The sequence below is a fragment of the Bombus affinis genome, chromosome 2, assembly GCF_024516045.1.
Source record: "Bombus affinis isolate iyBomAffi1 chromosome 2, iyBomAffi1.2, whole genome shotgun sequence".
Lineage (NCBI taxonomy): Eukaryota > Metazoa > Arthropoda > Insecta > Hymenoptera > Apidae > Bombus > Bombus affinis.
Window position 1 is genome coordinate 3,190,491 of NC_066345.1, and position 17,590 is coordinate 3,208,080.

Below are 17,590 nucleotides of genomic sequence, written 5' to 3' on the forward strand. Positions count from 1 at the left end.
ATCGAGTAATACCATACATAACCTCAAAAAACATTATGATACTTACGAACATCGTTAAACAAGTAGTGCGAATGATGTCGAGTAAGTATTCACTATGTATAAAGTATTTATAGATAAAAAGTATGGGAAATATATAACCGAATGTATTTAACTTTTCCAACATTTTAGCATTTCGCTTGGCGTTGGTACAACTTCAAGTAAATGAAGTAAAAAGCAAAAATGTAGAGCGGGCAGTTTCCTACATTTCAAGCGCGAAAGAGCATAATGCTGATATTATCGCTCTTCCTGAATGCTTTAATTCACCATATGGAATACGTAATAATTTGTTTCTTTTTCTAATAATTTATTATATGTATAACAACTATATAGAAAAAAGTAAAAGTAGACAAATTACCTTAACGTTCATACTTCCATAAAGATTGTGAATTGACTCGAGAATATAGAATTTCCCCACTTTTATGATTATCGTGATTTTTGTATAAATATATTTTTTAAGATACTAATAATTAGGTATTTATAAACTAGTATTATCAATTATTTTGTATTTATAATTCCACCTATAATAGTTAAAAATTAAAGTTAGTTAAAATCTAACTTTATGTTTCAAAAAGTACTAGCAAAGTCGTTAAGTAACAAGTCACTGGTACTGACCCAAATAGCATGATTGTAATTAAACATTTCTAAATATTCATTTTTCATCTTGAACCTGTAGAAACAATTTATTATATGTACTATTATTTAAGTAATTATATATTTAAGTAAATCGAAATATAAAATTTAGTTATTTTAATAATTTAAAAAATAAAAAATTGACAAACATTTCAACCTAATTTATGGTTGGAACAAAGGTCAGTTATTTTTCATTAATTGAAATATTGCAATGCAGAATACTTTCCAAAATATGCCGAGAGTATTCCTGATGGTGAAACGAGCGTTGCTTTATCGAAGGCAGCTAAGGAAAACAGCATTTATGTAGTTGGTGGTACGATACCTGAAATAGAGGGCGATAAATTGTACAATACCTGTACTATTTGGGGTCCCGATGGAACTTTGATAGCAAAACACCGGAAGGTAAATAATATACCTCCATGTGGCTTTGAAATTGAAAATATTGGGGTGGAGAAAGTGACTCTATCTAGGAATAATTTAGGAATATACATATGTACATACGTGTACTATAACCAATTCTATAATTTAAAAAATATGTTATAGGTTTATAAAATACGTTTTGATACGAGAAACATACATTTTTGTCGTAATATAATATATAAATTTTTGTACAATATATTTGTTTTGTAATATAAATTTTTCACATAGGAAAAAACTTATTTTTCTTAAAAAATATTCCTTCTCAAATATTATTAAATGATAAAACTTTTTAATAAAAGAAAGTGATAAAAACGCTGTCAGTTATTAAATAAAAAACAATTAAAGTTTAGAAGTTCGTAACATTGATGTTAAATTACAAAAGTTATAGCAATAGAGTTAGCAACTATATTTTTATGTTATTAGGTACATCTATTCGACATCGACATTCCCAACAAGATTACTTTCCGAGAGAGTGATTCACTCAGTCCTGGTAATTCCCTAACAATGTTTGATGTGAAGGGCTGCAAAATAGGTATTGGCATTTGCTATGATATCAGATTCGAGGAAATGGCACGCATTTATCGGAATAAAGGTACAGTAGCTTAATCGAACAATACTTAACTAGCATGAAAGTAACTATCTTTCTTAAATATATTCTATATAAAATATAATCAATATAATCTGTAACTCTGTATAAAAAGGAGCTTAATTTAAAAAACCAGTATATTCGCTGAAAATGAAATAAATAAAAGAATTAGAAGCACGACAAGAGGACTGTTCTCGCATATTCATAAATTATGGAATATGGACTGTGCAGCTACAAAGTTAACTAAAATTCAGTGGTCTCATATTTCCCGTTTCTCTGTGTTAGGTTGCCAAATGCTGATATATCCGGCGGCATTCAATATGACCACTGGACCACTGCACTGGTCATTACTTCAGCGTTCCAGAGCGAATGACAATCAATTATACGTCGCCTGTATATCACCGGCTCGTGTTCCTTCAGCAAGTTATGTCGCATGGGGACATACACAGTTGACAAATCCCTGGGGGAAAATCCTTTATGATTTGGAAACTCAGGAAAATATGGTGGTCACCGATATCGGTAATTTCCAGCTTAACATTAAAAGCGAGAAATCCATGATATAATTAACTTTTAGTCTCGTTGGTTCATCGATTTTGCCGGCTCCCTCTGTATTTGCTGAATTTATTAGCAAGCATTACTTATTACTTCGTATGTTTTTCTTTTCTCTCAGATTTGAAAGTTGTTGAGGAAGTAAGGGCTCAGATACCTACATTTTCTCAAAGACGTACGGATTTGTACGACACTGTCTATAAAAAGGAGTAACTCTACACTGAAACAGAAAATGTTTTCTTATAATATTTCTACTACAATACCGTTTTTTTTTATGACTTATTACTAATTACTTATTATTTGTACTAAATGAATAACTCAATTAAGAAAACCAAAATGTTATAAATAATAATCTGTATATCTTGTGTATCAATATGTAATTGGATATTGTAATAATATTGGAATGTCTTTGATCAGGGATATGATAAAGAACACGCGAAGACTACATTCTTTTGATCATCTTTAATATCCATCATTTATAACATTAAACATCTTTTTAAATATTTAGATAGATTAATACGTAACTCTTTATATATATAAACATTAATTTGAAGTTACAAGCTTAGAGAAATTGGTCGATTAATATTTATAGATCGGCTGTCTTGATGAAAGGCTTAAAGAAAGCAAAAACATAATAATGTCGCAAATATAATTTATAGTTTAACTTCTTTCTTGTATCTGTCTGCCTTTCACGATGTTTTACCAATTACAATAAGTAATTTCGACTTCTTTGCGCTCCGTTTTAACGCATTCGAGACCGAAAGAAATTCATATCAATCAGTAGGCATAATATATATAACTGTACATAATATATTATAGTATAACATAGTATATAATTTTATATTTTAAAAACATGAGGCATAAAATTTAAGATTGTCATCGACTTAAAATTAAAATATGAAAAGAATATTCCAGAGAGAGAAAAGCACAGTATCATTCTAACAAAACATTCAGATCGTACTGACACCCAGGAATCGTATTACAATAAAATCTCGGTCTCGAATGAATTAACACGAACGATTAACATGAAACACACTTGCGGCTTAAACACCTTTGATATCGAGGAAATTCAAACTTTACAAATAAAAGCAGCCTGTTCCTCTTTCCACCACAGACTCTCATACCATATCCGCTCCTATCCAGGCTTTTACTTGAAATCTCTGTCTATTTACAATTTAAATTTACCCGGACCACTCGTTGAATCGGCAGCCCTTTATAAATATATAATGAACCCAGAACATATACCTGTGCCCCTAGCTGGTATCAGCTCTAGTAACGTTCATACCTGAATTTTCATACGACGCCAATTTGTCACGCGTGAACATCGATTCTTTCAGGGGTCACGGCTTTATGGGATTATATCCTTTAAAGTAATTAAAGTAATACTAATGATACAGAATTTTTTACAAATATTTAATATGTCCATAAAATAGGAAGTTTCGTGCTCTCTTACTTTATATTAATTATAAATTAGTAAGTTTTACATTTGTTATCTATAGATTTAATAAATTATTAAAATTCCATGAAGACATATTCTGGAACACATTAGAAGATTTTGCTGTAATTTGCAACGGATGCTCCGAGTACGAACAGGCAGTAAACGAACAAATAGAAATTCAGGCTATTGTGGTAGTATAGCTCACGTGGGATTTTAAGCTCGAATTGGACTTAAACGTTACGATCGTCGTGAATAATTACGATATATACCCTGTACGACGAGCAGAGAATCATAAATTATTAACGGCAATTCCTTTGTGCAAAGTGCAATTTTATTAACGGCCTGTAACGAATGAACGGCTCGTTTTGAATAAAGTTTACATTTAGAAAGTAAACACAGAAACACATTTTAAGAAACTAAGATATCGAGTTCTACTTGTAAACATCAAGTGCTCTTCGTTTGAGAAGATTACGAGTCTCTTCTTCGATAACGACATTAATTAAGAAGTTTCGATACCGTTTATGACATTAAGATCTCATTAGTAAAGTTATATCATTAAAATCTTACTGTTCCTAGAGAATATATATAGTTAAAACTTCCAGAGGATCAACAGGTAAAGAAATTGTTGATAAAAGCATTGTTAGTGACAACTGACTGTAATCGATATCTGCTGGGTGAAGTTGTGTGTTCTGAGAATCTGTGTTAATGCAAGGATACGCACTTTAATTAGCGTAAAAATTACGTCCTACGCTAAGTCTGTAAGGACTTCTTTGGACGGTGACGTTAGGGTCGATTAGTCGTATCTCTAGCTGGCCCGTAGTTACACGAGTACGTGGGAAACCCGTAATGAATGAGTTTTTAAACCTTTCGAGAATGGAAATTAACCGGCCCTTATCGTTACCAAGTACCTCGGTGTCTACTTCACCGAGATCGATCTCGTTTTCGACGGTCCTATTACAGGCGTTAACTATTTTCGTTTTGCAAATATTGAGACTGTCGCGCGTAATATGTACGTCGAAGCCTTGGCTCAAAATTTCGCGACCAATCATGATATCGTATTTTAAGTGGCTATCGGGGAGGACGTGAAAAGTTATCTCGAGCGCAAAACCGTTGATGCATACGGTGGACAAAATCTGCGACGTACTCTTAACGCATGCATTCCCTATCCCTCGCATTACTACTACGTCGGCCGTTCGTATGCCGGGAAATTTCGGGGCAACGGACTCCTTAATTAACGAGCATTCGGCCCCAGAATCGAAGCAAAATGGGACCGACTCACCCTGGAGGCTTAATTTACCGGTTGGGGCCTCCACCACGCAGGATTCGACTCGACGTTCCTGGCCGTTGCTGTCTCCTCTCTCCTTCCGCAGCGGGTAGTCAGAGGCGATGTGTCCTTCCGCTTGACACTTGAAGCAAACCGGCTTGGACGATGTAGCTTGTCGGCCTCCTTCTGGACGTCGTATCTTCCGTTTCTCGGCCCGCATCTTCTTGCGGCACTCCGTCATTTTATGTCCAAAGGCACCGCAGTAGAGGCACTTGTTCTGGGGGTCGGACAGCTTGTGTCGTTTGGTTTCGGGGCTAGTTGGTGTATTGCTTGTCGCCGGCCTCTTCTCGTGAGCGAAGACTCTTATTTCGCTTAAAAATTGGTCCTCGGTCCGGATATCCTTCTCGAGTGCCACTCGTTTGATACGCCGGTCGACTGACTTCACTCGATAAAAGGCGATAGCATTGAATAATTCCGGCAAGGTTATATGTTGCCACTTCATCTTTATGAGGGAACGGACGCGAGCGGCGAAAGCCGCCGTGTTTTCGCCCTTCTGTGGTTGTTCGTTAAGTATCTTTATTAGTGTCGAGGTTGCTGTATCCTTGCCACCAAAACGCGTCGTAAAAAGTTCCGTAAACGCTGGCCAAGTGAGGCCTTCTTCGAACACTCCCTGCGAAAACCAATTTGCTGCGGAACCCTTCAGAGCACTGCTCAAAGCGGTGGCTAGCGAACGGTCTTGTAGGGGGTGGTCCTTCATAATCAGACCAGCAGTGGTACACCATGCGACTGGATCGGCGCCCGGGATGTCGGGGTTAAAGTCCGGCGTTACGTCGCGTGAAAAGGTCCGCGCGACGTACTTTAATGTCTGACCGTCCAGACCCAAACGTCATTAGAGAACCCTCAATAAAACTAAGGCCCACCATAAACCGATTCTCATTAGCTTGCAGAAACCTTGAATCCTGCAAGCATTTTCGGTTTATAGCGGGTACTTAAAAGGTCCTTAGGTTTATTGAACGTTCTTAAATATTACGGAGTAAGCTGGTAGTTATGACGGGAAAAATTGTTAATTATATGACAGGGAAAATCAGGCATTTAGAGATTAGAAACATCTGGGTTTTCCCACGAGTCATGCCGTTAGGATACTTCCATATCCCAACTTCAACCGTTAACGTCTTAGCTAATGGTAACGGGGATCTGTGTCCTCACATTCATAACGGAAAGTACGAACAACGAATCAGCTTACTTCGTTAAAAACCTCCATCGTCATTGAAACAGTCTGTCGTTCGTAGTCGTTCGAGTCAGTCATTTCGTAGTAGTACGAGTTAGTCGTTCGAGTAGTACGAATCAGTCAGTCGTTCGAGTCAGTCGTCAGTGCAAGCCACCCAAGTCAACCACGAGCCTTCCTCTCTCAGATTGGTAGTCAGAATCTGAGCAAGATCCAGGCAATCTTCAGACTCAACGACGTTACTATTGTGTGTGATTAAACGAAGCTGTTGGAGAAAAATATAATCATAACCCTACCAATCACGGAGTTATATTAATTCAACCACCCCTATTATCTTAACGGAAATCAGGGGATCGATCTACTCGCGGCGTCGATCATTAGGATCGTAACGGGAATTTACGACTCCCGTTGACGTGTTTCCTCGCGATTACGTCTCCCCGCGATAGCTCGAAAATACATGGTCCTTCGAGCCGGATCACGTGCCAGTGTCAAGTAAGTGTCCACACACAGTGCCACGTGTTCCCTTTGAATCCAACAGCGGAAGTGTATCACTCCATTAAGGTCAGCGACGTCAGGAGCAACACCTTCAAAAAGATATACACACTGGTCGAGGCACGCAACCAGGCAGCGTCCCGACGTAACTGAGTAATCAATTTAAGAAGATTTCAAGTCGATCCACATCCCGAATCATGCCGACCCCAGCTAAGATCAACAACTTGAGGAAACGACGTGATAAATTGTTCGAAGGAACGTTAACGACTATAAGGGACCGCATCGATAGATACGAACAGTCAGGCATGCAAGATCCTGCCTATTTGAGATCATCTTAAGCCCTACTCCAAACCGGGTGGAAACGATTCCTATCACTCCAGGACGAGTTGGACGACATCGAGGACGAGGATATCGTTCAGGAACGCGTAGCGTCGGAACAGTACAGTTCCCTGGACGAGAGAATACAGCATCTCCGGGAAGGAAAGCCATCTTCAATCCCGCCGCCATCCAAGGGCACCGATTTTCCCGAAGCGAAAATGCATTTACCAGAAATGCGGCTACCAGCATTCGACGGGAAATTCGAAAATTGGAACGCATTTTTTAACACATTCAACTCGACTATCGACATGAACTCTCACCTAACCACCTTACAAAAATTTCATTATCTGCGGGCTTCCTTAGTAGGGGAAGCCGCGAATTGTGTGAATTCTCTAGTTTTCCATGAGGAGAACTATCCGAAGGCGCTGAGCCTTCTCAGGCAGAGGTACGATTGTCCCCGACGCATCGTGTCATGCCATGGATTTGCAATCATTGATTACCCAAAGCTGACGCATTGTTCTCCAAGGGCCCTAAGAGACTTGGCCAATGTCGTAAGACAGAACCTCGACGCACTAAGCAGTTTGGGACAAACCGTACATCCGAATAGCCTCATTCTTGATCTCATCAGCTCCAAACTACCCGATTACGTCAGGCAACAATGGGAGCTAACCTTGACCAACAAGGAGGTGCCTCAATACACCGATTTGCTAGATTACCTCGAGAATCTAGCGCTCACAGGCATATCACCTTCCGATATCAAACAAATTAAAACACCGGACCAATCCAAAAGAATCCGACAGCGTAAGACACGAGGACAGACATTCACCGCATCCCGGGTCAAGAATTCCTGCCATTCTTGCAAGGGCCAACACTCCATTTGGCATTGCGACGCCTTCAGAGCCAAAAGCGTCAGTGAACGCTTGAAGGAGGTCAAAAGTGCACTCCTGTGTCTGAACTGCCTGAGTGCGGGACACACAACTCGGGATTGTCATGCCGGGTCTTGTAGGGTGTGTGGAGGTCGCCATCATACAATGCTACATCGGGACAGGCAAAAGGTAAGGTCGACTTCCTCCAATTCAGATCAAGGTTCCTCCCCTTCCAGCAGGAGATCATCGACATCCCCGTCAAAGACTCGGAAGGCCGCAAGGAAGCACAACCCAAGGACTTCACGGACTTCAAGTCCATCAACCAGTCCGAGACAGACACACAATTGACGCCAGGCACGCCGAACCCCAACAAGGACCGATCAAACCCGACCATCAGATCCCGAATTATTGTGCAATGACCTAGTAATTACAGCACAAGTTAACATGCTGACCGACAAACGGCAACCTATTCGTTGCCGTGCGTTGCTCGATACTGGATCCAGCATGAACTTCATTACTAGAAGACTAGCCAATTCCCTTGGAATAAGACAAAAGAAGTGTTCGGTCCCAATTGGGGTTCTCGATACTTTAACGACGACGGCAAGGCGATACATAACGGCTACGATCACGTCAACCGACTGCAGCTATGAACGTACAATAACGTTCCTCGTCATTCCGGCTATCTCAACCCTGATCCCAAGTCAACACATCGATCGCTCGACATTGGAAATACCAAAGAATATCAATCTGGCCGATCCACGATTTCATGTGCCAGGTCCGATCGATGTCTTACTGAGTTCAGGTACGACACTTGCTTCGATGTGCGTCGGACAGATTAATCTGACGCGACCAGACGAGCCGGAACTGCGTTTACAGAAAACCCGATTCGGCTGGGTAATCGGGGGGAGTCCAACTTACCAAATCGCGACAAATGCATTCCACTCCTCCACAACGGCTCTGCAAGCTGATCTCGCGCGGTTTTGGGAAATCGACGAAGGACCCCCGATTCAACATCTCTCAGAGGCAGAGCGACGATGCGAAGAACACTTCCGAGATCACGTCCGACGCACCAGCGAAGGACGATACATCGTCGCCCTTCCATTTAACAGCCAGCTCCCATCCCTTGGATCAACCAAGGCACTAGCGATGAGACGACTCGCATCACTCCACCGCCGATTCCAACGCGATAACTCATACGAAATCGCGTACAGTAATGTGATCCAAGAGTACATAGACTTGGGTCACGCGACGAAGATCGACCCTGGTCACCTCGCTAATCACGAGTATTATGTGCCACATCACGGCGTGATCAAGGAATCAAGCGACACCACTAAACTCCGGGTTGTGTTCGATGGATCAGCGGCAAGCAACACTGGAGTATCGCTAAACGATACTTTGCTCACCGGACCAAAGTTGCAGGAGGATCTATTCGACATCCTACTTAGATTCCGGTCTCACCAGTATGTTCTAACTGGCGATATTGAAAAAATGTATCGCCAGATATTGATACGCCCAGAAGATAGGAAATATCAACAAGTTCTGTGGCGCAATTCCGACGGTGAGATCGACTCCTATCAACTTAACACCGTAACGTTTGGGTTGTCAGCCGCTCCATACTTGGCCATACGGTGTCTCAAACAATTGGCAGACGACGAGGGACACCAATTCCCGCGAGCATCACTGGTATTAAAGCGAGACTTCTACGTAGACGACGCCCTCACCGGAGCTGATACGAAGGAAGAGTTACTGTCGATTCGGAAGGAGCTCACCGACCTTCTGCAATCAGGCGGCTTCAATATTAGAGGATGGGCGTCCAACGATTCGGACGTACTGAAGGGGCTATCCGAACAAGACAAATGCCGGAAGCTACAATTAGGTGAGTCTCAGACCCTAAAAACCCTCGGGGTTTTTTGGGAGTCCCAAGTTGATTCAATCCTGTATTCAGTCGATACCCTTGCTGATCTCCCACGCGTTACAAAGCGATCAATAAGTTCGGTGATCGCCAGAATTTATGATCCATTAGGATTGCTAGCTCCAGTGATAATTCGAGCAAAGATTATTTTGCAACATATCTGGTCATTAAAAATCAACTGGGATGAATCACTCCCCGCGGATTTGCATACGGAATGGAGCCGGTACTACACCCAATTAGCGTTGATAAACAACATCCGGTTTCCACGAAAAGCGTAATACCAGCAGCGATTAGGATGGAACTCCACGGGTTTTGCGATGCCAGCGAGAAGGCTTACGGAGCCTGCGTCTATCTCCGCACCATTAGTTCCGACGGCTCCATCCAATCCCATCTACTCACCGCGAAGTCAAAGGTCGCTCCGCTCAAAACACAGACGATCCCACGACTCGAACTGAGCGGAGCACTCCGTCTGGCTACCCTGATCGCATCAATCCAGAAGGCCCTGACGATCGAGATCTCTCGGATCGTATACTGGACTGATTCCACCATCGTGCTCCAGTGGATCAAATCCTCGCCGCATATGTTAAAAACATTTGTGGCGAACCGAGTAGCCGAGATCCAACTTAAGACTAACCTCTCCGATTGGCGCCATGTACCCACCGCCGACAACCCAGCGGACCTCATCTCACGAGGTCAGACGCCCAAGGAGTTCCTGCGCCCGTCCATTTGGAAAAATGGACCAGAATGGCTCCAGCAAAATGAAGAGCATTGGCCAACATGGAACCCAACTACGTCGGGCGAAATCCCTGAGCAAAAGAGGTCACCCTGCCTGGCAGCGAACCCAGTCGACCATACGATATTAGAAAAATACTCGTCATGGTCAAAACTAACCAGAGTCGTCGCTCGCTGCTTTCGATGGAGACACAAACAAAGCCGGGCAGTATCTCTAACAGTAGATGAGCTCATTTCGGCAGAAAATAGATTGCTTAGACTCCTACAAAACATCCATTTTTCGAAGGAGATTCGCTCACTACAAAAAGATCGGACCACGTCCGTGGAAGGGAAACTCCAACGCCTAAATCCTTTCCTCGACAATGAAGGGATAATACGAGTCGGAGGACGACTCACTAACTCACAGATGCCCTTCCACCAAAGGCATCCGATCATTCTACCAAAATCATCAGTGACTGAGCTCATCATCGACCAGGAGCATCGACGCAACCATCATTCCGGAACCCAGGCCACACTATACGCTATTAGACAACGTTATTGGCCTGTCGACGGCCGAAGCCAAGTATGGCGCACCATCAAGAAGTGCGTCCGTTGTTGCCGAGCCAATCCACCATCAGTAGAATATCTGATGGGAGACCTGCCGGAGTCACGGATTACCGAGTCGCGGCCCTTTACGAACATCGGGGTTGATTATTGCGGCCCATTCTATGTCAAGGAGAGAAGGGATCGTAATCGCCGAAGGGTAAAGGTGTACGTCGCCATATTCATATGCCTGGCTACCAAAGCCGTTCATATCGAATTAGTGAGCGATATGACAACCGACGCATTCCTTGCCGCGCTCCGCCGGTTTATCTCTCGGAGAGGACATTGTGCGACCATCCTTTCGGACAACGGAACTAACTTCGTCGGAGCAAACAGGGAGTTGAAAGAACTTCACCTCCTATTACAATCCGACGACCATCAAGAAAGGGTGCAGACCTTCCTCACCGATCGGCAGATACAGTGGTTATTCAACCCTCCGAATTCACCACATTTTGGCGGTTTATGGGAAACCGCGGTGAAATCATTTAAACGGCATCTTCTTCGCGCCGTTGGCACGGAACTCTTGACCTTCGAGCATCTCAATACTCTGGTTATTGAGATCGAAGCGATGTTGAATTCCCGACCACTTACTCCCATCTCAACAGATCCTAACGATCTCCCAGTCCTCACTCCCGGACATTTTTTGATAGGCGACACATTTACCAACATTCGGGAACGAGATCTTAGGACAATCCAACCAAGCCACTTATCTAACTGGCAACGTATCCATCAGCTTAAGCAGGAATTTTGGAGTCGATGGCACCGAGAATATCTCAACGAATTAACCAGCCGTAGCAAATGGTACAAGGGCAAACATGGCATTCGTGAGGGCACAATCGTAATTCTCCGAGAAGACAACGTTCCACCTATGCATTGGCCCTTGGGCCGCGTCATTAAGGTCCACCCAGGAGCCGACGGAATTATACGGACAGCCACGGTGAAGACAGCGACGAGCATCCTGGATCGCGGCGTCAAACGATTGATTCCACTACCCTGTCAACCCGAATCGAGGGAACCCGGACAACCACGAACAGCGGAGAACGCAGACGAAAGTTCCCCCTGATACCATCCATGGACTTTTGATCGGAATCCTCTCAACGGGGGGAGGATGTTACGTCGCGTGAAAAGGTCCGCGATGTCTGACCGTCCAGACCCAAACGTCATTAGAGAACCCTCAATAAAACTAAGGCCCACCATAAACCGATTCTCATTAGCTTGCAGAAACCTTGAATCCTGCAAGCATTTTCGGTTTATAGCGGGTACTTAAAAGGTCCTTAGGTTTATTGAACGTTCTTAAATATTACGGAGTAAGCTGGTAGTTATGACGGGAAAAATTGTTAATTATATGACAGGGAAAATCAGGCATTTAGAGATTAGAAACATCTGGGTTTTCCCACGAGTCATGCCGTTAGGATACTTCCATATCCCAACTTCAACCGTTAACGTCTTAGCTAATGGTAACGGGGATCTGTGTCCTCACATTCATAACGGAAAGTACGAACAACGAATCAGCTTACTTCGTTAAAAACCTCCATCGTCATTGAAACAGTCTGTCGTTCGTAGTCGTTCGAGTCAGTCATTTCGTAGTAGTACGAGTTAGTCGTTCGAGTAGTACGAATCAGTCAGTCGTTCGAGTCAGTCGTCAGTGCAAGCCACCCAAGTCAACCACGAGCCTTCCTCTCTCAGATTGGCAGTCAGAATCTGAGCAAGATCCAGGCAATCTTCAGACTCAACGACGTTACTATTGTGTGTGATTAAACGAAGCTGTTGGAGAAAAATATAATCATAACCCTACCAATCACGGAGTTATATTAATTCAACCACCCCTATTATCTTAACGGAAATCAGGGGATCGATCTACTCGCGGCGTCGATCATTAGGATCGTAACGGGAATTTACGACTCCCGTTGACGTGTTTCCTCGCGATTACGTCTCCCCGCGATAGCCCGAAAATACATCCGGTAGCACAGTTTTGGTAGGTTCCGCACTCGGCTTCAAATTCAGCTCCTCCACTAGGCCACGCAAAATGGCCCTCATTCCGTTCACCGCCATAACCGATTCGAATCCCACTTCTGATGTCGGACGCACGTCAGGATTGGGGGTGGGGGTGTTCGGTGAATCTTCGTTGGAATTACCCATAGGTGCGGTGTAACAATGGTTGAGTTTATTGATACAAATTAGGGAGATTGCAGTGTCGATAGATAATCACAAGGTTTCGATATTCGCGGCACTATGACAATGGTCTCGGCTCCGGCAACGTTTCCGCGGTCAACGGATACTGAACTTTACCCTTCGTTTGCGTCTAAGTTACACTATATGTTAGAGCAAGGGGGCAATTATTTCGTGTACGAAACACAGGTCGATTATTGATGAGATCGCACTAGAGAGTGACTCTCCGTCGCGGTGACGCTGTCGAAGAAAACTATGATGGGTGTGTCTAAGGGCACCAGGTCATCGGATTGGCGGAGAAAAGTCTTCGTTCGGAAAGTGAGGGAAATTGACGTTACTGTTAATTGGTCAATTTCCATGTTGGTGGTTAGGGAAGGGTGCCAGCCGCCCTTGAGAGAAAGTTGCTATCGGGTAACGTCGTACGTGAGAAAAACAGATTTCTCCAAGTTCCCGTAGTTGGAACAAAGACTATTTGTCGGTTTGAAGGACTTTCGTTAAATAAATCTTAAGATTTATAGCGAGTCTTCGAGCTAGCTGAACATGTGGTGTAAAGATGCGTCAACATCTGGTGATTGTCTTACTCGAAGAATAGAGTCTGCGTGTGGCGGGTCACGGGACGGAAATCGTTGAAGCGCTTACCGTCGTGCCCTGTCCCAAGTATTTCTTTTAAGGAGAGTTATAGAGTTGCCTCGTGTCTTTGTTAGACAAAGCGTTCATCCCTTGACCGCGACTACGTTCGGCGACCGGTTGTCGCCTCGAGCCCGAGCTCACTATCATAAATTTCGAATAAGTACAGTCGGATCGAATTACAACAGTTTCTTAGTGCGGCTATGATGAAATCTGGATTACAGCACTAAGGGGGTCCTCCCACCGCTCCAAAGGGGAGGCTCCGGTGTTCTTTCATCTCCGACATATATATATATATATATGTCGGATTGAAGTCAGAATTATGGAGATGGGCGTTTAATGAATTTTCATTAGAATTAGCCATTGTCGTGATACAACGGAGAGTTTATTAGCACAGGCTTATTAACAAGATTAAGCACTCGTAGCACTAGTGATAATGACCTTAGGTTCAAACGAATCCGCGGTCACGGGATGATAAACGTATGTTATCGCACAGTTCAAGTCTAACTCTTTGTTAACTAGACGTGAGGTATTCACTGGTTGTAAGATAGTACTGTCACTCTTTAATGAGACCACACGAAAGAAAGACTCTCCGTCTCGACGATGTCGTCGAGAAAAACTATATTGGGTGGGTCTAAGGATATGAGATCCTCGGATTCGTCAAAGAAAGCTTTCGTTCCAAAGGCGAGGGAAATTAGCGCTGTTGCTAATTGGTCGATCTCCATATCGGCGTTTTGAAAGAGATGCTGGCCGCCCTTGAGGGGAGGTTGTTGACGGGGGGCATCGTTCGTGGAAGATAGGTTTCTCCTATCTTCCCATAGTTGCAACAAAGTCTATTTGAAGGACTTCGCAACAAAGTCTATTTGAAGGACTTCGCTTGACTAAATCTTAAGATCTATAGCGGGTCCTCACGTTAGCTAAACATACACTACAAAGGCATGCCGACACCCGGCGATCATCTTACCCGGAGGACAAAATCTGCGTGTGGCGGGCCGCGGGATAGAAACTATTGAAGTATTTACTGCTACACAGTTCGCTGTTGAGTGCCGAAGCGTGCAGACGTGTCTCGTTCGAAAGCAACACGTGTCACCCAACCGTCGAAAGTGAACACAACGTGCTCCTATCCTCCCAAGTGTTTCCTATCCGCCAGAGAGAAGAAAAGCCTACGCACCTAACCCCTACCCGAACCTTGCCTCATAGCCTCACGACTAGTTATTTATATTGAAATAGCTAGCTCGATGATGGCCCAGCAATCACCACCAGGCTCGCCCACGCAAACTTACAACTACCCCGCACTACTCCCCCCGTGGCAGAAGTGCAGCAGATCCCCACGCGCCAACGACGCCAATAAGGCGAAAAAACGTAAAATTGAATCACCAAATACAAACTCAAACCAACAGCAAACAACACAATTCAACACCCACAACAGGTTCGCAATACTAGAATCCTCAAACGATGCCATCGAAATCGCAGGCCCGCCACCAAACCAACAAGCACAGAGAATCCCTCCTCCCCCACCAATATTTGTTAATGATGTCATCGACATCCAGACAATGATCAAGTCCTTAGAGAGAGATATCTCCAAGGAGGACTACAACCTGAAGATTACCAACAGCCAAGTCAAAATCCTGCCGACAAATCCAGAAGCCTACAGGAAACTCACCAAAACACTTAGGGCCCTGAACGCCAACTTCCACACATACCAACTCAAAGAAGAAAGACCTTTTCGGGTGGTGCTACGAAACATCCACCACTCCGCAGACATCGATGACCTAAAATTCGAATTATCTAAACTCGGCCATGAAGTCATAAATGTCAGCAACATAAGGCATAGAGTCACGAAAGACCCGTTATCCCTCTTCTTTATTGACCTAAAACAGAAACCCAACAACAAGGAAATATACAACACCAGCCGCCTAATGAACGCCATCGTAAAATTCGAACCACCGCAAATCAAAAAGGAGATAGTGCAATGCAAAAGGTGCCAAAGATACGGGCACACGCAGAAATACTGCAACCATACCTTCCGCTGCGTCAAATGTGCAGGAACATACCCCACCGACCAATGCAGGAAATCACCGGAAACCCCAGCGAAGTGCATCCACTGTCAAGGTGACCATCCTGCCAACTACAAAGGCTGCTCAGCCTACAAAACCCTGTACTCAAACAAGTATCCCAAACTTAGAACAAAAGAGGTAAATTACCAAACACCCAGCTCGCCGAAATTCACCTTTACCCCAATCCCCCCAACCAACCAAACACCCAGCCCTATCAAACTCACCACTCCCTCAAACTCCTATGCCCAAGCGGTACAAGGCACTCAAAATACACCAAATAGCCACAGGGATCCTCCCCAAAATAGTGCCCCCACCTCACCTAATACAGACAACGTCTCTAGACTTGAAAAGCTAATAGAGAAACAATCAGAGCAAATAAACAATTTGCTATCGCTATTAACACTCATCATGGATAAATTAATACGCCCCGACACAAAATAAAACCAAGACGCATAGCTCTGTAGAATGTCAACGGTCTAGCGCAACGCAAACTTGAGCTAGAACTCTTCCTAAAACACCAGCTAATCGACATAATGCTCATATCTGAAACCCACTTTACCGACAAAAACTACCTCAAAATACACGGCTACAACTTCGACCACACCCAACACCCCAGCGGAAAGGCCCACGGCGGCACCGGAATCACAATCAAATCAAACATCAAGCACTACAAACTTCCACCATTCCAGAAAGACTACCTCCAAGCAACAAACGTAGCAATAGAAGACTGTCATGGTACGATCACCACTTCAGCTGTATACTGCCCTCCCAGACACTCCGTCGCCAAAGAAGACATTGACAGATTCCTGAACACCCTGGGCAATAGATTCATAGCTGGAGGACACTACAACGCCAAACACCCAATGGGGTAGCAGACTGGTTACAGTAAGAGGGAAAAACCTCCTCAACAGCATAATAACCAACAATCTCAACTACCTTACCACATACGAACCCACACACTGGCCCACCGACACACACAAAATACCCGATCTCCTTGATTTCCTCATAACTAAAAATATCTCGTCAAGACACGTCCAAATCAATTCCTCGGCTGATCTCTCCTCTGACCATTCCCCCGTGATAGTAACAGTCAGTTCAACTATCATCGAGAATACACCTAATGGCTCCATTCATAACCAACATACCAACTGGCAGCTCTTTAGAGAAATCTTCACACACACAACTTCAGCCTCAACTTCACTAAAAACCAATGAAGAAATCGAAGCAGCCACGGAATACCTAAACACGAGCATGATAAACGCTATCCGCTTCTCCACACCGGCAAAAACGTCCATCAGCAAACACGAATATCCCCAGTACATATTAAAAAAAATAGCAGAAAAACGTAGACTAACAAGAGTATGGCAGACCCATAGAACACTGGAGGACAAACGCAAACTAAACAATGCAACTAGAAAACTATCCAAAATCATAAAAAACTACAATAATGACTGTTTTCACAAATATTTCGCTAGCTTGTCCCCCACAGCCGACTCCAACTACTCACTATGGAAGGCCTCCAGGAAACTCACGCGCCCCCCACAAATAATACCTCCAATCCGCCGCCCGCAAGGTGGGTGGGCGCGTAGCCCTATAGAAAAAGCCAACCTATTTGCCAAACACTTGTCTGAAGTATTCAAACCCCATTCCTCCGTAGCTGCTGCAGACGTTACCGAATACCTGC

The 17,590-nt window shown here is 43.7% G+C and overlaps 3 protein-coding genes across 5 annotated transcripts; all 3 read left to right on the top strand.

The window, feature by feature from the left end:
* Position 1: 1 nt before the first annotated feature.
* On the top strand, positions 2-4,056 carry LOC126913792 (omega-amidase NIT2-like). Of its 3 annotated transcripts, none has more exons than XM_050717057.1 (6): positions 2-81; positions 169-315; positions 887-1,071; positions 1,513-1,681; positions 1,961-2,194; positions 3,562-4,056. In XM_050717057.1, exons 1-6 carry the CDS (start codon positions 36-38, stop codon positions 3,591-3,593), a joined length of 813 nt encoding a protein of 270 aa, XP_050573014.1. In that variant the 5' UTR covers positions 2-35; the 3' UTR covers positions 3,594-4,056. The 3 variants fall into 3 exon arrangements, with proteins under 3 accessions (XP_050573014.1, XP_050573013.1, XP_050573012.1); XM_050717056.1 differs by lacking the exon at positions 3,562-4,056 and adding an exon at positions 2,346-2,669 and having other exon boundaries at positions 1,961-2,234; XM_050717055.1 differs by lacking the exon at positions 3,562-4,056 and adding an exon at positions 2,346-2,669.
* Positions 4,057-8,271: 4,215 nt separating this feature from the next.
* Positions 8,272-9,926, top strand: LOC126927837 (uncharacterized). The gene is made up of 2 exons (XM_050743838.1): positions 8,272-9,764; positions 9,851-9,926. The coding sequence occupies exons 1-2, from the start codon at positions 8,272-8,274 to the stop codon at positions 9,924-9,926; spliced, it is 1,569 nt and encodes a 522-aa protein (XP_050599795.1).
* Positions 9,927-9,953: 27 nt separating this feature from the next.
* Positions 9,954-12,116, top strand: LOC126927851 (uncharacterized). The gene has a single exon (XM_050743839.1). It carries the CDS (start codon positions 9,954-9,956, stop codon positions 12,114-12,116), a length of 2,163 nt encoding a protein of 720 aa, XP_050599796.1.
* Positions 12,117-17,590: the final 5,474 nt, after the last annotated feature.

Bases quoted from the DNA above. Each gene is read 5' to 3' on its own strand.
- LOC126913792 (XM_050717055.1), top strand. From the start codon at position 36: ATGATACTTACGAACATCGTTAAACAAGTAGTGCGAATGATGTCGA. The intron at 316-886 runs GTAATAATTTGT...ATTGCAATGCAG, and splicing joins TAATTCACCATATGGAATAC to AATACTTTCCAAAATATGCC. The intron at 2,195-2,345 runs GTAATTTCCAGC...CTTTTCTCTCAG, and splicing joins TATGGTGGTCACCGATATCG to ATTTGAAAGTTGTTGAGGAA.
- LOC126927837 (XM_050743838.1), top strand. From the start codon at position 8,272: ATGCTGACCGACAAACGGCAACCTATTCGTTGCCGTGCGTTGCTCGAT. The intron at 9,765-9,850 runs GTATTCAGTCGA...ATGATCCATTAG, and splicing joins TCCCAAGTTGATTCAATCCT to GATTGCTAGCTCCAGTGATA.
- LOC126927851 (XM_050743839.1), top strand. From the start codon at position 9,954: ATGGAGCCGGTACTACACCCAATTAGCGTTGATAAACAACATCCGGTT.